The 23,943-nt window shown below is 36.3% G+C and overlaps 1 protein-coding gene across 4 annotated transcripts in view; it reads left to right on the top strand.

Moving 5' to 3' along the window:
- The window catches only part of LOC136267276 (origin recognition complex subunit 5-like), a 102,249-nt gene that overhangs the window by 5,065 nt on the left and 73,241 nt on the right, over nt 1-23,943 (top strand). For all 4 annotated transcript variants that reach the window (XM_066062365.1, XM_066062364.1, XM_066062366.1 and 1 more), the window contains exons 4-13: nt 11,617-11,695; nt 13,634-13,746; nt 15,196-15,270; nt 17,101-17,212; nt 19,550-19,680; nt 22,367-22,415; nt 22,831-22,921; nt 23,043-23,095; nt 23,146-23,240; nt 23,288-23,332. In XM_066062365.1, coding sequence (XP_065918437.1) covers nt 11,617-11,695; nt 13,634-13,746; nt 15,196-15,270; nt 17,101-17,212; nt 19,550-19,680; nt 22,367-22,415; nt 22,831-22,921; nt 23,043-23,095; nt 23,146-23,240; nt 23,288-23,332 — 843 coding nt within the window. The remainder of the gene's footprint in view (nt 1-11,616; nt 11,696-13,633; nt 13,747-15,195; nt 15,271-17,100; nt 17,213-19,549; nt 19,681-22,366; nt 22,416-22,830; nt 22,922-23,042; nt 23,096-23,145; nt 23,241-23,287; nt 23,333-23,943) is intronic.

Raw genomic sequence — 23,943 nt, 5'->3', positions numbered from 1 at the left:
ATACATCAACATAATTCATTATATCTCTTGAGCTCATTGTGGTCCCACCATAAAAATTTCATCAAACATAGATTATTATTCATAAAAAAAAATTCGAAGAATTTCAAGCAGCGTTTTTTTGAAATATAAAGGATTAAAGTTTTCAATAAGGTATTTTCAAACCATAATTAAGTAGATATCCCATAATTTAGGGATCACTGGAAAGGTCAATCAACAGTCTTCCATCAGTGAAAAGTGTGTTTAAAAATATTTACAGTGTGAAGTGAAGTTACGATTGATTTTGTATCTACAGATGAACCAATTTTTCATGAAATATTCAAAATATTTGTGGTTGTAAATCAGAAACCATGTGGTGTATGGAGCTAAAAATTTGCACAAGTGATAAGCACCACAAGTACTACAATCACACCAAGTTTCGTCAAAATCTGAGAGGTGACCCTAAATTCCTGGCTGATTTGACATGGAATGACCCTATGGGTTCCTGGGAGAGGAAACAAGAACCAGCACGAGCAGTAGATCTAACACTAAACGCAACTGTACACCAAAGCTTCGGTGCCACTAACCTGGTAGGTTTGTTTTTCAACCTGTTTCGGAGGTGGTCTTAAGGTTATAGCCTTGATACATCTGCTAGTGAGTACTGGCCTCCAGTTAAACTGAAATTTCATTTTGACCTGGAAAAAGTTTGAAGTATTATCCATTTTGATACAGCTTATTTTCTACTTCTGTACATTAAAAACCACATTATTAAGCAAACACTCGTATTCTTTAACCTTGAAAAACTCACTTGTTGATTAACTTTGCACTTGACTCATGCTTGAGGGGAATCGACCATCATATCTCAACATGGACATATGTGACCATCTCAATGAAAACCCATCAAGTTTGCACAATTTCCAAATTTCTTTTTATTTTCTCAGCATTATCTGCATTGTTCAAGGAATGGTTCACCAAAGTTTCAGTCGATTATGGTGAGTAGTTTTGAAATTACAGCGTTAGACAGTAGGAAGATCAAGGTAATTGATTTGTACAGTAACTATTCTAAAAATAAACTACAGGTGCTTACATTCGCAGCCATAACTTCCAGTCTATAGAGTTGGGATTTGGCTTATAATGTTTACCATGGATTGGCAGATCGGCCAAGGTTTAGTTTTTGCCCTGCAGTTTCTTGCACATAGCCGTATGAAGGCAATTTTATTGAAGAAACAGCAATGATTTTGTTTACGTCTACCATATCGTAAACAAACGCACCTGACAAGCAAACCATTGGGACTGCAGAAATTAAACAAAGATTTTCCAACTCCCCATGAGTAAGCGAATAAGATGGTGTATAGGTTTAATTGATTTGAGTCTTCCTTCTCCAAGTAATGACTCGATTAAAACTTGTGTAAAATTTTCTCTGTAACACATGTAATTTCACCAATTTTTTTAAATTTCATTTTTCATCAACTTTTTAAAGAATTTCATTTTTCTCAAAATGCATGCTTGTGTGAACTAGACAGGTTTTCGCTGAGACAGTAAGTGTTTTATTCATGCGCACTATTAGCATGTTTGATTGTGCAATAATATCACATGATATTATCAAGAGTTCATAATATATATACTGAGGAGAGTATCCTACTCTCATATACCCTGGCTTATCGTGAAGTTATGATGTAGAGTTTGTCCGTTTTTCTTTGTATAATTAATGATGTCATTAGCTGAACATGATATTGATTGAATGCGTGCCTAGCAACGTTGCTAGCAACCAAATTAACTCCAGCTCTAAATGTTTCTCACCAAACTACAATTACTCCTTCATGAGTTCAGACCGCTTCGTAGGCATTTCTTGCTTAGCCATTTGAGAATACAGCTATCCTGAGCATCACGAGTGTGGAATGGTACTAACGATTCTTGCACTTTTGTGGCTGGTTGTATGCCACAAACCACAACATCTTGTCGTTATGTCCTAACTTCATGATATGCCCTTCTACAGGGGTATATGAGAGTAGGATACTCTCCTCAGTTTATATGTTATGAACTCTTGATATTATGGATCATCAGATGCAGAATTTATTGCTTGAATTTTATTAAACCACAGCATTTTTAAAAGGCATGCAACTTATTTTCTTGTGATATTTTAGTGATGTACAATAGTTTCAGTGTTAATATACAAGGTAGGTCTATCACTAAGGCTATGTTTCTAACACCACTTCATTTGGCATCGTTTTTAAGGGGTGAAAGTGTCTTCATATGTGACCAAATTTTGGAAAACCGTCGATATACGCACAATAGTACTTTTGTAATAATAAAATGCATTTAAAAACTATGGGTAAAAAATGCAAGCTCCAGAAAAAAAATTATGCAAGTTTTTATCGCCTCACTAGTTGGCGAATTAAGCCTCCAATGGATAAATCCTGGGCATCATCGTGTTCGCCTGTTCATAGGGAGTACAAAAATATTTGTTTCATCTCCATACACGAAAGGATTTCAAAGTTACAGACGTTTGTTTACGTTGCGGTGATGAAAGAATTTACCGACGATCGTTTTTCAGTGAATTTGCCTTCCTTCTCGAACACAAAAGCATGCCTGGGGAAAAAACTATATGTTCACGTTGAGCTGAATCCTGAAAAACAGCTAAAAATTGAAAGTGGATTTTTTCTCAACAGAGTTAACATTTCAGCCAACCAGATGATTATTGGTAACAGCAAAGGTGTCAGCAACAGACACGTACGGTTTGACTCCATTACAAGTTCGGGAAAGGGCTGTAATGGACACTGTACTTATATGGCTTCCCCATAGGAAATTTATTGCAAAAATTTTGATTGGCTGTAAATATTATGTCAAACATTTGACCAACAAGATTTTGAAATATTTTTAGCTGGTCAAGCAGCACTACAAATAAGCCAAATTTCAAGATCGTGAGTTATTAAATGTTTTTGAGGATTCAGCTCAACTGTGAACCTACTATATACCTTGGTGGATGCACAAATTCATGGCGAACACAGTGAGCGAAGATTCAATTCCGTACGTCATTGTATCAGTAAGTTGTGATGGTTCATGTAAGCGCCTGTAGATTCTTTTCTCGATGTACATATCAATTTATTTGCTTGTCCGGCTGTCTAGTGCTGTATTTCCAATGCTGCTTAACTTAGGAAGCTGAAACTTAGCTAGTCCATTCCTCTGTCCCTGTAGAAAACATAGAGCAAATAAAATCCATTTTGAAAATTGTGCGGATATCGACAGTTTTCGGTCACATATTGTGTTGGGTTCAAATACTCTAATAGAACATACAACATATTTTGCTAAAATACTCTAATAAAACAGTCGTTTTGTTGTTTGAATAGTTGATTGTTCAGTTAATAGACACCTATAAATAAATAAATCAATAAATTCTCTAATGCCCACGCACACATTTTTCAAGCACTATAGTCAGTACGTGTTCACCTGAGCCCTCACCAAATATAGTAATATCAAAGAGGTGAACATGTGTTCCCTCCAAATATAGTAATATAAAAGAGGTGAACATGTGTTCCCGCCAAATATAGTAATATCAAAGAGGTGAAGATGTGTTCCCTTCCAATGGTTTTGTACTGGAACAAGCATGTTTGCGCATGAATCGAATCGTCCATACTACATGTAAGGGATATTTTTAAAGCCTTATAACTCACTTGTTCTTGCATTACCAGTTCCGGCATTTAAAGGGCTTCACAGCGCTACTAAATGTTTGGGCAGCTGGCCCATGTAACAAGAGTTATTAACAAGAAAGGAGGGCTCAGGTGAACACTAACCGACTATATAGTCCATCATTCTTGGTCAGATTCCAATCGCATTGGTATCATTGTGTTCTATGACTGAAGGTGAATTTTCTATCTAAGTTTTATGGCAATTGTCTAAACTATGGAAATATCCCTTTAAACTGCCATTGCCAATAGAAGTAGTTACGAATCCGTCTGAAATTCACTGGACCTTCATAGCATGTTGACAGCCATCCATGTATGCCTTTGTTAGTTGCCAGACTGAGGAAAAGCAAAAATCGAGGCCATCAAATTTTTCAAATACAAACTCCTCCTAGGTTTTCCCCCCTGATGGTTTCAAACTCACTAGATGTACCTCCCGTCCAAATCGATGTGTTATAAGGTGGTTTTTGTGCCTATGTGTACAGGCTAACCTTGAGTGTAGTGTGGGAACAATTCTCTTACAAATTGCCATTTTAAGTTTACATAATAGGTTCACGGTATTCCGATACCCACGCATTGCATAACGACGAATATAGGATCAGTCACTTTTTCACTCTTTAGCCAATCACATCAGAGAATTTGATCATGTGATCTGGTGTGTATGATATCATCCGGCAGTCACACCCACTAGTATAAAAGGGAGAGTTCTGCAATGGGTATGTCAATTAACCTTCCACTACTTACTATTATAAAACAAAGTATTGCCAGCAAGGAAGCGTTGTGAGTGATGAAGAACAGAAGATTATGTTCAATTACTCTAATAGAATGCACATCTATCTTACCAGGCAACAAATTGTGGACCAGATCATGGAGTTGCCATTACGGTTTTCAATGTCAGGAGATACATTTTCACCCCCTAATTAACTCTACAAGGACAGCTGAAACTTCCACTTATCTGACTAGAAGCTCTATTGCTTTTAACTCTGTTTAACCTTTAAAGTCGCATGATATATCGGCTGTTTTTTTTAAGCACGTAAAATGCACAAATATTATAAGTAACGCATGCTTAAAGAATGGCTTCTAAACAACCAGCACAGACGAGCTTGTCTAATGATATTAACTGAAAACCTTATATCAATGGAAAGATTATTCATTTGGCTACTTAGACAAGTATCAATAATTGTTGTAACAACAATCACTCACTTGTTGTGACACCACGAAGAACGGTGACTATATTTCCTGTTACTTCACACAAATTGCGTCAGTAGCCATTTATAAAAATGTTTTACTCACGTGAGCTATATATATATATATATATATATATATATATATATATATATACTAGCATTGGTACCTGCCCTACGTGCAGGGATCACTTTATGATGATAACCAAGCATTAAACATCAGTGCCATTCATGCCCTGCAGCATGCATGGTGGTAACATTTTAATACCAACATCTTGCCAAAATCATGGGAAGCACGCAGGCACCCCTGAACCTGCAGATTGCAGTAGCTAAACTAATGTAGTAATGTGTGTGCTTATAACACATAGGTGTGAACAATGTGGATGGTTTGTAGTACCTGTCCTATTACGCAGGCTAACCACTTGGACTAAATGTTACTTGTGGTTACAAAGTCTTTAAAAGTTGTTTATAAAAGGCATGCTTAAGTTGAATGGAATAGGTGTTTACTTGTGGTTTACAGAAAGAATCGAGCAAATTTTTGTCTGCACCCTTGCACTAATTGCGCTGTAAATGACAAATGACGGCGGTTTGAATCTTCATTTAAAAGCGAGATAATTCTTAGATGATGAGCGCTTAGTTTGGCACTAAAAATGCTTTGATACGTGCATCAGCTGGCAAGAAAATTGTTGGACGCCATCGGAATTGTAGACGGACAGACGGCTTTTTGGCTTTATATATATAGATGGTGTGATTTGGCATTGAATGGAGAATCGAATGGTCCTTTCCAGAACTCCATAGGACACACTGTGAAGAAGTTATCAACTGTTTTCTGAAGGTATGTATAGAGTTGTTTTCACATTTCGTGACAGCTTGTATTCACGGCAAGTTTTGTCCTTATGCTTTCACCAAAGGGTAAAACCCTAGGTACTGTTTTATTCCTTGTTACATCATGGATAGAATGGTACAAATTGCGTAGCTTTAGCGTTTACTGTACGGAAGTTACAGTGCTATGTTTACAGTCATACATTACTACCAAAATATCAGCCTATGCATTTTCAGTGTACTTTTATTAATAATTGCATGTGGCTTTAAGGGTTAACTACCCTAATAAAACGTACATCTACCCTAATAGAACATGCCCGCAACCTCTAATTGAGCAACCACTCTTTGTGTAGAGGATTAAATTCTCTTGGGCTATGCTGATACCTTTCTTCTGAAAGCAACTATCTAAAACCTTGCTTCTTTCTATAACCAATTAATTGGAGAATATATTACATAATTATATACAAACTTTGTTATGCTACCACAACAGTACTACGTGTGACTAGGATGAAGCAGATTCAGTTACTCTAATAGAACACACACTGATAACAAAATCTAGTGAAATGGCCAATATAAACCACTGTATGTGAAAAACACAAGTTGGATTTCTCATTGTGGTGATTCACCAACCATCATGCCTATGAGTAATGCACAAAACAGCTTGCCCAGGTAAGCCTCATGTCACACTCAGACACTTCATTATGTCAACGCCATCATCTGAATGAAGTATATAGGATATCCCAATTGTGAAATTTTCTGCGACTCTAAACTAAAATCTCTTTTTGTGTATGTGGCATTTTAAAGAGCCCATAACTTTATAATTGGGATGCATCTTTATATGCCACTTTCATGAGGACTGTAGATGTTCAAGCATATAGATATCTGTGTACGTGTTTAAAGGGGCAATACATCGTGACTGTGTTTTGTTACGAAGCCATTCAAGATTGTATAAACACTTGATTATTTTGTGTACAATAAAATCACGTGTATCAGTGGATGGGGGAACAATCTTAACAACTATCCACAGATTTTCTTCTATGGTTGTAAAAAGAATATACAAGTATCCGGGGAGTAGTTGACACTACACAACCACTTGTGTTCATGTATCACAACCAGGCAAGTTGTAACAGCAATCTTATTGTGTGAAACGAAGCCAATTGTCGCCACTTTAATGACACATGTGATCCATAACAATGACGTGATTTGTGTATGATTACATCATAAACTTGAATGACTTCTTGTGTAAACAATTCACGGCACATTGCCCCTTTAAAGAGCCTATAACTGGCACACTTGTATCTTGATATGTCATCTTCATGAGTACTGCACAGATGCTCAGGCAGAGAAGAAACAAGGCCAACTGACATTATCAAAACTATGACATCAGTCACTCTTTGTTGAAGTGCCAGGTCACCAACACGTGACATTATATATGTTAGTGTGCAACACACCATTGGGCATGAAGAAATCATGTGTGCACATAAAAAATTGTAGCTATGCCAAATCATGTCTTTGTTGGTATGTAATGATGTGATTATCCTAAGTGTATTCACACAATAGCACATACACCTGTAACAGTTGTCTTAGTATCAAACGCATTTTGTGCAGGTACAACTAGTTAGTAATAATTGATTATCCATTTTGCAAAAATAACTTTTCTGGTTCACCTGACAGCCAACCAATCATATTCTCAAAAAGGATGTACTAAATTATTAGTAGTCTTTATGGTACAATGAAAATTATTAGTTTTAGCACTAGGCCCCTTGTAGTTGAGGTATTAGTTATTGCATGAACTTACCATGAATTGGCAAGTCGTTTAAAAACGATAAAAAGCATTATGTAAGACTGTTAATATTTCACTCTACTTGTTTGGTTTAAATGTATGTGACTTGTTTTAGTCTACAGGCTGCAGTTTATCGTTGAGTAAAACAATCAATGAAATATGATAGGATATTAAGCACTAATATTGAGTGGGCATACGAACTTTATATGTAGTATTGCCAGGAATGTTACGCTCCCACTTTAAATAGTTAAAGGCTTTCCTGTAAGGAAGAGAGGAGAGGGAGTGTTTGATATAGTTCTTTTACCAAGAACTATAGTGACATGGCAAAAAATGCTGCTTGCATAGTTGACTTTTGAAGAATTAGCATTGCAGTGATGATGCCACTATCACTCTTCTCTACAAGAATTATTTTGATTTTTAATTTTATCCTCAAGCTATTTGGCAAAAGCCGTTCTTCCATAGCATACAAAACATCTACCTTGGAAAGTATCCTTCAACTTAAAACAACCCTCTGGTGGTTCTTTTGTAACCACTAGTGAATATCAAGTTAAAAGAAATTACTATGTGACATTTGCCACAGATATGCAGTTAACTGAGATTTTTCACAAATATGTAGCTACAAAACAGTACATAAACATCAAAAACAACCTTTAAATACACAACATTAGACCAAACATACTTACAAAACCAAACAAGACAATATACAACATGCTTGTGCCAGTTTGGACATGTCACCTGGTATGCAGGAGTTTGCTTCTTATAATTATGGTCCCTATTAATATGGCTGGGAACAGGTGGGTTTGTGTACGCTTACATGTATACATAACACAGTTTTACAATAAACTGTATTGGTAGTACACTAATTGGTAACCTAGAATATATTGTGAAGGAGTTTATTGGTTTTTCAATGTGTTGCTTCTAACTCCCTGTTTCAACTAGAGACCTATGAACTTTGTGTAGGTCTTGAATAGTGATAGACATTGTGTACAATAATAAAACTAAAACCCTTGAAGTTCACAACCAGCTGTCTCTATTCCTTAGAGATGTGTATAGAGTTGCTTATGATAACAGTTTTCTGAAAGTCATCAACAGTAGTCTAGTACCTCCTGTTGGTGTAAACATGTTTATGATATTTGGAGTCCCATACATGTTGAGTACTGTATATAGTAATCTGTGGAAAATGCTGTGTTGTGTTATTGGCAATCTGTTACTGACTATAATAGTAATATGTGTAAGTTATTCACTGGTCACACCTAGACATGTGACGCACAGTGTTGCTACTTGGTAACAATACTAACAGTGTAGCATATATATGCTAGGTGGAATAAAGCATGTACAAATAACAAATGTCTTTGTTACCACTCCCAGTAGTGACTGTTTGATAAGTTTTTAGTTTGACTGTCAGTTAAATTATTGATTTAACAACCCTGTACATTTCACTAAGTAAATCATTGATAGTACTTTGATGTGACAAAATGTTTACTTAGTGGTTAAGTCAAAACTTGATGTCATTCATTTAGAAGTACAAAAAATGTTGCGTGCTGATATTAATATGCAAACATGTCTCAGTGTACTTGTAAATGAAGGGTATCAATATCATTGAAGTATTGTGGAGCTAAAAGATACATAGGTTTTGCTCACTTCTGTTGAATTGTTTACTATACTTGACTTCTCAACTTGCTATACAGCTTATAAAACATTGTGAGACCATTCAACCTATATTTCATTAGTGACATGATCATCCCAGTATATATTATTGTCAGGATGTTGACATCAGCATCTCTTGACAAAGATGGAGCAATTATGCATGTTTAGCAAATATCAGTAAACACATGTGAAATTAGAACAGTCAGTGTAGTGAAAAGGAAGTGTGACTGATCTCCTGTCTATGTGTGACCTTTTAGTCATTCTGTCTATACTGTACATTGTTTTGTCTAAAGAAATGTCCCTTATCGGAGGAGCTTGATTCCATATCCAAACTAAGTGTAATGTGTGTACAAGCATGGAATCATCTTGGGACTTTTAATTCACGCAAGACTTGCAATGTTCATTTGAATATTTGTTGGTGTGTTACTTACTTGTATGGTGACCAATCGTTATCTGTAATGTGTATACAGTGGAACCTTTTGATTTTGAGCACTTTGATTTGCTGTAGTTGTATTTGGTATGCACACTTTTTGTTTGTGGTTGACTGGTACAAAGCAGAACTTTGTACTTTCTGTGGCAAACAGTTATCTAGTACCGCCATATGCTTCATATGAAAGGTACTGTATAGCATAGACTTCACTGTGCATTTTTAAAGCTGTAGGTAGTACACCGTCGAAGTAGGGTCTTTATAGGACTGTTGTGTGACTGGTGGTCTTTATAGGACTCTTGTGTGACTGGTGTTACAAGCTTTTACTGTGGGTGGGTTGCCTTAGTATCTTGTTTTGACATGTGCATAAACCATGTACAGCCTTAAAGGTAGTATTCATATCTAGGATACATCGAAAAAGTATACATGTGTATAATGAGACTAATTTTCTCACTTGATTTGTACATTTACAATATCAGTTGTAGAGATTTGATGATACCCTTGTTTATTGGTTCCGTGCTCTCTAGTGAAATATTTGTATGTTTTCAATAATTACTGGAAAGGTAGTGAGTGGATTCTTTAATTAAATTTATTGATGACTGTGTTATACGTACCTACACAATTTCTTGTTAGTAATGAGCAATCCAAGATTATTAAATCAATTTCCTTTAACAAACCTACACAAGATTACAATCATCTAAACAATGTTGTAGGCTATTCCTTTGCTTCCCTTGTTCTGTTATTATGTCATGGAATTCTTGGACAACACAAATTCAGTTAAACAATAGACAAAAGTATAATAACTCTTGGTATAATCATTAGGTATAAAACTGATAAGATTGTAGGGACTGATGCATTATTGTTTGATTAGTGTTTTAAAACAGTCTGTGAACAAAAATTTTATGCCGACAGTGGATTCCTAACACCATAACTAGGGGCCAAGTATTGATGCGTCCTTATATATAACCAGGAGCTTATAAATGCCTTTGGCGCTTATGCATCCCTCATATAACAGAGGCTGAGCATACACTAATACCAAGAGTAAACTTGCTAGTACAAACGGGACCACGGGAAAAGCCAATATATCATAAAGAAGTACCGTATTTACTCGATTTGTGCCCCAAGGGTACTATTATTTTTTTAAAGAAAACCCTTTAAATAGTGCCGCACTGCGGTATTATTTGAGGGTGTGCTACTTATATTTTAAACTTACCACTACTATAACTATTCTACATTATAGTTTTATAAAATAATCTCAACACGTTGCTACTTACTTTTTCTGTAGAAGACCTTCCTTTCACTCAAGTTCTTGTAGCACAACCATGTCACGCCTCGTGCTACCTGTTCAATTTACTAACAATATCTGGAATTTTGATTATGTGACAACTGTTTAAGTTTTTCCAGAACAGTGCCTTCCTTATAAAGATTAATACTAAAGGTATGAAAACACTAGTAAAGAGTAATTACGAAAGTATAGTGCTATTCAAGGGTGTGGTACAATTAAAATTGTTTTCAGAAACAAGGACAAAGATCTTCGTATAGTACCTCGCTGCAGTACTATTCGAGAGTAAATACGGTAACTATTATTTATTAGCTCATCAGTAGTAACAAATGTGTCCAATTTCATGCTCCATTGATGAAAATAACACTCTAGTCACCTCATTTTGGACAAAGTGAATTGTCAAAAATCACCAGGTTACAACTGAGTATTTAACTATTACAGTTTAATATCACTATGTTATACTGTAAACAAACACTCATGTTACACTGTATATATGAACACTGTGATCATTAGTATGTACCACCATAGACCAAAGTGCTGCCATGGCAGAAGCATCACTGTGTATACCAATCATACTGCCATATCATCAATTATCCATATTGTCAATCAATTATCATTAATTATGCTCCCAGGCCCCCACAAGCGCTGCCATCTCAATATGGCAGGAGCCCATAGGCTTCTGCGGCAGTTATGGGCTACTGATTCAGTACATGATGGAACTGTTTGAAAGAATTTTATTATTTCATGTACCTCATATAATATATAGACATGTTGTATGATTGTAATGTGATATTTGCCTTACCCATCACATTTAGGTACCTACTGCCTTTGTGAACTGTGTAGAATGTTACACTACACCAGTCCTATATGAAACCATCATCTACCAATTATCAGGTTAGCATACCAGGTTTGTGTGGCTAGTATTCCTGTCACCATCTCTACATAACATGTCAGTACATTGGAAGGTGTTATTTAGTTGATGCTCTATATGGTATATGTGAAGCACTATAGTGCAAAGGCTTCTGAATATTTCCATGGTAATAATCCAGTAAACATGGTTGTCTTGACAAGCAAGTGTACTGTCATATGATCCAGGCTCCAAATAGTGGCTGAGTTTTGATTGTGTAATGATTTCATGTCATTGCTTCCAGTATCCCCCAGTTATGCCTTATGTGACTGTTATCTTTGCCTTAGGTGATAGTGTAGTGTGTGAATGTGTATTCCTCCCTCGTACTGTATTGTGTGACTGTGTGTATTGAAAACTTGTGGCATTCCTCCCCTTAAGATATGTAACCTGTTTTTAAATTGACCATCAGTAGTATTTCCTGAGAACAATGGGCTATGTACAGTAGTATTAGTAGTAATGCACTGTTTTCAGGTGTGTGCGCGTGCATGTGTGTGTGCGTGCGTGCGTGCATGTGTGTGTGCGTGCGTGCGTGCGTGCATGTGTGTGTGTGCAGGTGCTTGTAATAAGGAGGTAGGTTTGAGGTAGAAAGCGAATACTTATACTATAACTAGTTTGTTAACCTGTTAACATGAAATGATCTTGCACATACACTTCTGACCATTGGACCACTCGTACATTACAGTAGTAGTACAGGCAAGTACTTGTGTGTGTTGTTGATTTAATTACATCAACTACTACCCATACTACGTACTCACACAAACTTATTGCAGGCTATGGTACATGTACTTGACATACTTGTTCTGTTTGCTCATGTGGCTATGACGGTCATACAATTCTGGTATTGTGGAAAAAGCCATACACTACAGCACACACAGACACGTGGATTTAGAAGAAAGCCATCCAATGGATGATTTTACAACCAATCATCATTGGCCACGTTGAGTGCAGATAGTTACAGACTTGTGTCTAAATTCATTTTAAAGGACAGTTGGCAAGTCTCACAATGAAAGGGGTTAGGTTGAGATTGGTCCAGCCAGTAAATTTCTTTAGTAATTAGTTGTTTCTGTAAACATCTGTCTTAAGCTTGATGGGATGATGAGCCACTGATGGAAAGGCTCTTAAAATTTTCATCCCACCATCTTTGCATCACACCATGAGCAGGTCATGTCTGAGACAGCCATTCAAATAGAATCCATTTTGGTATGCGATCATCAGACATACTTGCAACTTGACCCAACCATCTGGAGCTTAACAGCTTGTGAGCATACCAGAACATTCATCCAACTGACTAGTGGGGATGTGCTCTGCCTGCTAAATAACCCTTCCTATGCCCACTATACATTTGAGACAGCAACGATGGAAAGTCCCTAACTATTACCTGAATGAGAGCCAAGGCCTGTAGGTGAGAGTAAGGATGCACATACATATGCGTACACGCGCATGCACACACACACGTAACACACACACACGTAACACACACACACACCATATCACTGGCATAGCAGCATGTGTAAACTCACACATACCATGGGCACATGTGTTCACACATGTACTGTATCTAAATTTAGCATAATCACAGATAGTTTTTGTGACTTAATGTGTTACCTTGTGTAGTTATTGGACTACCAACAATAGTTTTAGTACTGTTACTATCTGAAGCATTTCTACAAGTGTATTGAACTAAACACAACACAAAATGAGTGGTGTAATGCACAAAACAGTACAGAAATGAGTGGTACATGATGTTAGTACAAAAGCACATAAAAAGTTTTACTCTTATGATCAAAAATAACACATAACTATTTTCTCTGTGTATTATAAAAAACATTCTATTCTAGTACTTAGATGTTGAATGGCTTGATGCCGTGAGCATCATATACTGTAATCTGTTTATTGTATGTTCCCACACAATATTCTTTATGTAGGGTATGCTTCTACTGATGTTAAGTTGACAAGATGTGATAGCTTAGTGCAATTTGTTCAACTCTTGCAAGCAGTAATTGATAAAAGGGACAACAGTTGTGGTTGGACGTGCATTGTAAGGACTAAACAATTAATATGTAACATATACACTTACATACAAAGGGTCCACTTATCGGTCTGTATTGTGTATAGTGTGACATTGGTGAAATCCTGTAACTGTTACTTGTCACCTATATTAATTGCAGGACAGAATGACTGACTTTGTAATTCTATATAGTCTGAAGCTATTAGGAAACCTGCTCACAGGTAGTCTTCATAGAAAGATGGCTGTGTTAAACTAGAAGACAATTAGGGAAATACGTGTTGAGCACTCACTTCAGAGAGTTTGTTAACTTGATTCAGAAATGTTGTTACTGTTGGTCTTTTATCACTACTCTAGCCACTATATGCTTTCTTTTATGTGGGCGTTTTATTCTAGAAATTTTTACCAATGATATAATTTAGTGCTAAAAAATACTGTAACTCTTTAAGGATTTTGATATTTGAATGGTAAAATTGGTGCTCAAGTGCTCACACGATCCAATTCACATGCTGTGTATACATGACAACATGATAGGCTGTAGAGTTTGATTGGTATAGTTTACTGTATATTGCTTATCAGGAACACTAGCATCATTAATAAAGTTTGTGTATCATTGAAAAAGTTGCCAGTAAACTGGTACAAAACATGTCACATGGGTATAACTACAAGTAGCTAGCAGTGTTGGGAGTAACGCATTACTTATGTGACGCATTATGTAATATTATTACTTTTGTGGTAATTAAGTAATATAACGAAATACGCTATAAAAACAGGTAATATAACTCGAGTTACTTTACTTACAAATGTAACGCATCACCTAAGTAATATAGTTAATTATGTAATATTATTACTACAAGTAACGAAGTTACTAATCTCGTTAGTAATCTACTGAGTAACGCCTAGCCACAATAAAGTAATGAAGCCTACTGAATGAAGCTTATTCACCAGCTTCTTACTTATAACCAAGATTTGCACATTGTCCAACAACGCAACCATGTCACGTGATAAGGTGGTAGTTTCACATGTGACAGCTTAAGGCTGTGGACACAAAGTAATATAATATGCATTATTATAGTTACTTTATTTTATGGGTAATATGTAACTGTATCTAAATAGTTCAGTTGCAAGTAAATTGTAATATTTAACTAGTTACTTTTACAAAGTAACTTGCCCAACACTGGTAACTAGTATTTGTGAGTGTTTGATTGTTAACACAAGAGAGTATACTTGAATACTACAAATCCATGATTGCCCTATAGTACATGAAGCATTTTGTGTGATGTTTCATCTTGTGGCAAATGCATCATGTAAAATAATAATAAATGGATAAATAAACAAATGCTGCTAGAGTTTCAGCATCTATTTAATGGGTGGAATTCTGGTATGAATTTTTTTGTCTGTTGTTCATATGTGTGCTGTATATTAACTATGGATTCAGTATACATGTGCACATACTTGGTGTAATTTTATACATTGGTGTAGGTAATTGATAAAGCTGAAAGACTTTGTGAATTCCAAGCAACTGTGTTGCCAACATTACTAAGACTACAAGAACTGGTAATCTACTATAGTCATTTGCTAATAAAACATGTACTGTAGGTACTCATGGATCTAGTACTATTGACAAACTAGTGTTCATAGGGTGAGCATAGCAATGGTAGGCACAGAATTAATCGTAAATCCAGCTAAAAATAATGCATTAGCTTGTCAGATGCATTGAACATGTGATTGTTCATGTTACACTGTTGCATAATAAATCTTCACTAAAGAACTTTGGAGTGAAAGATTAAAGTAAAAATAGTGCTCTAGTTGCCATACAGAACAGTTTACGTGACCACAATGCTATATTATGGCTTCAATAGGCGATAAGTTCTCCAGTCAACTAGTTTTAGTGTCTTCATGTTTGTATGTAGAGTGCTTGAAAAGGTGAAGAAAGGAGGGGAAAAAATCCATGACTGGACCTGGGCAGCCTTGAATCTGCAGCCATCCGTAATGCTCAAACGCTTACAGGAGTCTGCCAGGCAGTCAGGATATTTTCTCCTTGTCAATTTCATGTATATGTATCCATAGGACTATTCTTTGAACTACCATAGTCAATGATGCTTACATTATAAGACGAAAGTGTTATACTATGGTATAGTCACAATTTCCACTATTCGACACAGGTATTTCCCCATAGGAGCATACAGTACACTCTGTACATGCACACACAGTATATACACGTCGCCAAGAGTATATAATAGTAACCAAGAGTATTTAACGGGTGTATTACCCCGTAATTAATGATTGCGTAAAGAAACACAGATATTTCAGTAATTGTTTGTTTATATTGCCATTAAAGGTTGCAGTATTTAGCCCGTTTCAGCCACTAAACCAAGTGAAAACTAGTGTTGAAGGAAAATGGCTAATGTTGAAAGTATTGGCATTGCCAAGTAGATACCTGAAGGCGTGGCAACATGCTCATTGTGCAACCTTTTTTTAGCAAGCTGGAGTTATCTTCTACACTTCCTTGTTCAATAACTGTTGAATACTCAGTTAAATAACATGGAAAACTGGCGAACAAATACCCATTGCCACATACACATTTCAAACTACCATTTCACGTAAATGAAAAATTACTGATATATCGGTGTTGTTTTATGCAATCATTAACCATGGGCTAATACACTGTTGGACACTTTTGGTTTCTATTATACACTCTTGACATCACACATGCATGCACAACACATGTATAAAGCAAAGCCTTAGGCTGCCATGTTCATGATTATGCCTATCCAGTGAAACACATAGTCAGGTATACTTTACAGAGTGCTAATATAAAACATATCCTCCTGGAAACAGAATTAATATCTTGCACTGGCTTGCAGGGAGGAGGAAGTATATGAGATAATGCACTTGCCTATCTAGTGCTTTAGGACCAGTTCCCCGTTAATACACCTGGGTAAGCTGAATAATTTTTCTTATTAAATAACAATAATCAGGCATCCGTTAACCTTGGCCTTTTATGATTGGTATTCCAGCCATTTGTATTGGTTGCTGCTGTCTCACATGCATGTACGTGCACTGTAGCTGCAAAAGCACTTTTGGGCAGAAGTAGCATTGAGCAGTGAAGAAAACAGGCCCATAGCATTGACCATAGTCCAGTTATGCTTGGTGAGGGCATTAATTAGTCAGTCAGTCAGTCAGTTAAATGGAAATTTTTTACAAACTTGTTGGAAGAATTTGGGGTCACTCTGAAGGCATTTTTAGGCCTAGCTAACCAGTACTATCAAGCTGTTATGAAGAAAAAGTGATGCTGATTTTGGGATAGACAGCCCAAATCTTCATGATGATCCCTACTATACAGTACTACTGTACTGTATGATATTTTCTCAATAACTGCTCTAGTGTCAGAGAAATATCTGTGTGATATTATTGAGTGAGGTTGAATGGGGAAAGTTCAGGAAGACCACAGGATGTTTTGATCCACTAGTCATACACTGTCCAGACTACAATAAAGGTATAATAAATCATGTGTTGGACTAGTCAGCTATTTCTGTGCATGTGGTAGTGGCCTAATATGGATGCATTAACAGTTTCCTTGTCTGGTACCACTGACAAATGTGTTGTGTGTATTCCTTAAAGATGTGCAATGACCACCATGTCAGCAGTTGTGCTACAAGTAATCCTGTACTTTCCTTTATACTTTTGTACCTTCCCTGTAATCTAACATCTGATACTATGTCATTAAACTTGAAGATTACTTAACCATCCAAAATAGCACAGTTTAATGAGCTCGTGGTTACCTGTGGACAACATATCTATCTCACATTATGTAGTGCTGTGTAATTTCCTGTAGTTATGGTTGTACAATCTAGTGAATATGTTTAAACTCTTGTATAAGGTATATCTGCAAGCTATTTGGTTGTATTATTGATGATATGATATTACTTGACATGTGACTGGATGTTGTCAACATGTAGGACAGTAATATACACCACTTGTTTGCTGGTGTACACTTCCATATTGCCTAAATATTTTGAGGGAGAAATTGTTAGTTGATTTTGAAGTTTTGGGATTAATCGTGAAAATTTTATTCTTAAAATATTTAGACTTCCATTACAGTCTAACAAGTATAAATAAATGTAGGAATTTTAAATTAGAGTAGGGATCAACTAGAATATAGTGCACCAATAAAAAAAGTACTGAAACAAGCTTGAGTTGGTATATTATGACAGCAAGTTACTGTAACACAAAAAGAAGTGAATATCCATACTGTGCTGTGGAGTTTTCATAATTGAAATGCACAGTAGAGATATTCACTTCTTTTTGTGTCACAGTAACTTGCAACATTGTCTCACTTTTTACTTGTTTGTGTCCTTTTTAAAGAACTAGTGATCGATCTACGTAACTTATTTGTTTTAGAAAGATAAATTGATGTAAGATGCCATCATTTTTTTCATTTGTATTCTTCTTCTTGTGGCAGAAGGAACTCAACTGTGCCAACTAATCAGCACGGGCCTATTCTACTTTGCTAAGAACAAGTTCTTATCCACCTGTCATCTGGAACAGTCAGTCAAATTCGAATACACGAGAAACAAACAATTAACAGTGTTCGTAGAATGAAATACACTGTACCTTAGTACAAAGAGCTTACACAACAAAGCAGTGCGTTAAGAAATGCAATCAATTAAACTGTGCCAAATAATTAGCACATTCCTGTTCCACTTAGCTTAAAACGAGAGTTTTTATCCTACACCCATCATTTGGAACACTCAGTTGAACTCAAACACATGAGAAACAAACGCACCAGCACTGAAAGTCAAGCAGCATGTACTAAATAAATTATTAGCCGAAAAATACTATTGCTTTTTAGCAAATAAATGAACACATTGCATTGTCAGCGAAACGAACTGGAGAAACAGGAAAGTTCATGATGCGTGTATTGTATATACTGCGGTTGGTGAAAAGGCACATCTTGGGACGAAGCAATTTCTGAACAGTAAAATCAAGCTCATACCCTGTAGCTATATCCATTGTTGAGTTATGCTTGGCTGAAGACATCAGTTAGTGAGAATAATATTCTGTTAAATAGAAATTTTTAAAAATTACATAGAAACTTTTTGGAAAGGTTTGGGGTTGGTCTGAAGACATTTTTGGGCTTGGCTGTACCTAACCAGTACCGCCAAGTTGTCATGAAAGGATATTGCGGCTGGTTTTACAGTGATATTTTTGGCTAGAAAAACCCAGTTCTGCATGATCTCTACTATACAGTACTACCATACTATGATACATTTTGCGATTGTTTGCAAATCCTTGAAAATTCTATTTTTAGTTACATTTCTCAACCTCGAAAATATTGTCCTTAGGCTAGTATACAGTATGTAGATTTACTGTTGGCTATTAATTGCATTTGATGTTATATGCTATTTATTTTCTTATCCAATGCTCATTGGGATAAGAAAATTGTGTTGGATTAGCAAGGATGTCAGATTACTGAGGTAGTATTATATAAAAAGTCTTTTTGGTATACAAAACAATGTCAGATTATAGAGGTATTCTGCAGTACAGAGGTATTGGATTAGAGAGGTTTCAGTGTATGTTGTACTTTCTACTCCATTATACATACATTAGTCTGGCAGCACTGCTTTTTGTATCACTTTTAATATTTCTTTGTGACAGGTTTAGTGCCTTGATTCTTGTGTAGCCAAGAATGTATAAATCTTCTAAGTGATGCTAGTAGCTACATAGCTAGGTCTTTTTGCTGTACACAAGCATACCTGCTAGTATATATATAGTCATCTAGTTGTGCATAGTCTACTCTAATAATTTACTATGAATGTATGTATACTCATAGCCGAAGCACTAGAGATATTATCTCTGGATTGTCCTGAAGACCAGCCAGCTACACTGTATGGAAGATTTCTCGACCACCTGTGGCAGGTTTTTCATACAGTGTGCAGAAATCTAAGTGAACTGAGATATCTGGTGTGTTGTGTGTGTGTGTGTGTGTGTGTGTGTGTGTGTGTGTGTGTGTGTGTGTGTGTGTGTGTGTGTGTGTGTGTGTGTGTGTGTGTGTGTGTGTGTGTGTGTGTGTGTGTGTGTGTGTGTCTGCTGTGGCTAGAGCATCAGCCTGGTAATTGAAAGGTTTCAGGATGATGCCCAGTTATACCAAGTTGGCATTGTTGTTGTTTCCTTGAACAAGAATTTTACTCACATTGCTTCAGTCTACCCAGCTGTATAATGTGGAGCTGGTGACCTGGTGGCCCACCCAGCTGTAACATCAATAGGTACCTGGCGTTAACTCAAAAGTAAATTCCCAACCGTCCTTGTCTCGCTTAGTGGAGTTGGGAACTTAGGGTTCTGTGGCCTCTCTCCATGAGTCCTCCGTGGGTAACTGATCCTGTCCCAGGAGGATTTGCCTGCACAAGACTCAAGTGCCTGAGTGGTGTACAGGCATCCCAGTGCTGATTCTCTGGGTAGCAATAGCTGTGTTTTGCAGCTTCTGGGGACTTTGCTTACTTTGTGCGTGTGTGTGCTTGCGTGCGTGCGTGTGTGCTGACTTACTGCGTGGACATACTTTATTGTAATGAGCTTAATCATTCTTACTGTGTCACTGTGTATATTCATAACATTTTCAAGAAACTGAAAGGACGTTTGTAGTTAGCACCAGCCTTCTTGACTGATAGCACCATATATCCATCATGTTATGAACGATTTGTTGCTCTTCCAGTAACTGTTGATGATTTTTGTTATTTAAGTGTGTAGTACTGTATATGGTATAAAAATGGTGAGGGTAATATAATTCATCCTGTATGAATTCTGGTTGAATATAAATTGTCTCTTCTCCACATGCATTCATGCAATTCCATAGAAGTAGCCATATCTCTATGTGATCCTTGCTAGCTTGTAAAATTCCCAACCTTCTCTATAGTTTATCATCTATGACAAAGGAAGAATGATATGAGACATATAAGGCTAGAATTGTATACACTATAGCTAAGGCATTCTCCTACTACACTAATAACTAATAGCACCCTAGTTGTTTTGTGTCATTTTTTACTAGTGTTTTGTCCGACACCTGTTACTTAGCACTACACATGGAGAAATACTACATAAAGCTATAAATCTGTTTACTTTGACTGTGGGAGGTGTAGCACTCAAATACAGATGACTTCTGGTTTATGCTTTAAATACATGAAGCATTAAAGTGCTACCGTGTTTCCCGACACTAAGGAGGTGATGCATTTATTGTATGTTCTGTTGCATCTCAATAAACACCTGTCAGGCAGAACCGATGTCTAACAATCAAAACATCAAGCTGTAGCCTTAGCTGATATTAATTATCTGAAAACATTAGTAAGTCAGTCAGTAAGTAGAGAATTTCATTAAGTGAATTATTTTAAAATTTAGTAGCAATTATAGAACTTTGCGTGGGCGAGATCAAAGGAAAAAGTGTACTTTAAATTTCATAAAGCACACTCTCAGCCGGCCAACTGCTTCATCGACCACAAAGAGTGCTTTATTGCACCGCAAAGAGTGCTTTATTCGTTCAATAAAGCACTCTTTGCGGTGCAATAAAGCACTCTTTGTGGGCAATAAAGTACAGTTTCCCACGTGCCTTAGTGTAGGCTAATAGCCTACGGGGCTCGCGCCAGTACGACTAATCACCCAAGCCGGTGAAGGCTGATAGCCTCGCCGCGCTGAGTGATCAATCACCCCAGCCGATACGAGTTCCACCACTGGATTGCTTTTATAGACATACCTAAATGCTTCGATGATGGGTGGGAGAAGATAACGTTACTGTTACGTTTGTTAATGTAAACGGACAAGTCCTGGAGATATTACGGAAATACTTCACCATGTGACTCGCAATAGAATCGATTGTGGGTTGCGAGCAAAACCTGCCAAAAGACGTGATGAACGTCTACTGTGCCCAAACTATGGTGAAATACGTGTGAGTTACTTTGTTAAACTAGTTTGTGTGCGTTCAGGCTGCTAATAGTTCGTGCAACGCTTGTTAATTACGAGTCCTAGTGTATGGTGAAGCTACACGACTAGAAAGTTCCATAAATCATTTAAAGCATAGCCTTGCTCGTGCTATATGAAAAATAAAGTACTCGGCCGCGCGCCTCGTACTTTATTTTTCATATAACACTCGCGGCTATGCTTTAACATATACTTATTGGAAATGCTTTTGCAAACGACAAAGGATACACGCCAGCATATTAGAAGCCTATTCACACGTGAGTGCGCTAGCGTATCCTTTGTCGTTTGTTTTTGCAATACAGAACTAGTCTATTGAATATTGTGTTGGTGTAAAGAATACATCATTGATTCAGTTTTAAGGTGAATTAAAATAATCTTACTCTGTACGTGTGTTAAATTTTTAATACGCGCGTGCTCTAATTATTATAGTTATATAGTATCGATTGAAATCTCTTCAGGCTTCCTACCTGTGGATAAAATATAAATTCTACAGTATGCTGTATGTTACACTAGGGTATAAATATTTCCCAGTGCTCAAAATCGAGTTGAGCATGCATATCACGTGATCCGCTAAATACAGACGCCCTACTATAGATTTTGTCCAATCCAAATTGACAAGTATCATTTTTAAGGTGCATTGTAAAAAAGTTTTAATTCATGTAGTTCTAATTATGCATTTACATAGAGCCTGATGTTGTTCCCGAAATATTTAGCACCCATCACCAATGGAGAGAGTAAGTGGACGGTATCATATAGTTGTAAAGTTTCAATGTAATCACATATAGTTCTTGTATATTCTTGCAAGAGTATATGTCTCATATAGAGTAGATATTACTTTTATTACTTGTTTGGATTCTGTTTGTACATGCCAAAGTGCTTGTTTGCTTACCTAACAGCAAATACCACTTACAGTCTTGCTGTGTTTAATACCCTTAGAACAAAGTGTCTTTTTAAGTGTGAAAATAATGCTAAGAGTCTTTCAAGTAGTCTTGTATAACATGTGTATGTATAATTGTACCAGTTAACGGAAACATACATCGAATAACTACATATTAAACTTGTAGTGAGTCCTCAAGAATTAGACATACAATACTGTTGTACATGTAACCAGATTAAACACAAGGTTTGTATTTCTATTTTTTCCTGTAGTTCAACTCAGTGAAAATAGAAAACTATGGCATCACATTAATCCTTTCTTCAAGCAAGCAATGTCAAACTTTTACTATCATGACATAAACAGGTTGTTAAAAATATATTAAGAAGAGAATGTAGTTAGCTTATAGTAACGTATTTCCTTTCACCAACATGTATACACTGAGTATTTATCATATCGAACTTTCTGTTGGTTTAATCCCTTGTAGTGTTACTAAGCAGTTTCACAATGACTCCCTTGGTAATAGTGAGACTAACAGAGGTATGAGAAATATCATTTCTGTTTTCAACTTGTAATGTTTGGTTATTTAGGAGAAGAGCTACCTTATTACACCAAGTTTTTATTGATAGCAAGTTTTCTTGCTTCTTACAACTCAGCTAAAAGTGATAAAAGATTTTTCTCTGAAGTATGTACTGATTCTTTGATATTGCTCATTCTTATCCTTGTGTGTAGGAAAAAGAATCTAAATCAAAACGTTCTGTCAAATCAAAAAACAAGGTACTGTAGTTTATAAACACAACGTCCTTAAGCAATGTGCATTGTATACTTGTGGTTATCATAAAGTAACCAATGTTTTTCCTATTGACCAAATTATTAACACATTTTGTATTGTGTATAAACTGTAGCCTTGACATTAGCACGTAATTCTAATTGTTTACACACCACAAATTTACCATATGCGTACATATATAGAAAAACTATTTTTTGTCTTATGAACTCATGAACTGCTGAGGCCTACTCAACATACAGACTCTAGTAATAAATGTTGCATTCATAGTGTGCTGAGCAATGCTAAGCTAGAAATAAAGCCTTATCCAAAATTACATCACAAAAATAAAAATGGCTCCACCTCAGATAAGAGCTGCATATTGTCTTTGAATATGCTGATGCGAATGCATTTGAAGGAGTTGACTTTTTGAAACAGTATGCATTTTGAGTTAGCCAAGTGGAAAATTGTTGCATTATTTAAAGATAGTGAAACAGGTTCAGTTATTATTTGACAACCCATCATACAGTACGATAGTACTGTATAGTAGGGACCACAAAGGGATAGGCGTGGGCCACGAAATAACATCACCTAAAAAGCAGCTTCAATTTCCCCTGACAAT

The sequence above is a fragment of the Dysidea avara genome, chromosome 9, assembly GCF_963678975.1.
Source record: "Dysidea avara chromosome 9, odDysAvar1.4, whole genome shotgun sequence".
Taxonomy (NCBI): Eukaryota; Metazoa; Porifera; class Demospongiae; order Dictyoceratida; family Dysideidae; genus Dysidea; species Dysidea avara.
This window is presented reverse-complemented; position numbering and strand designations above follow the sequence as displayed.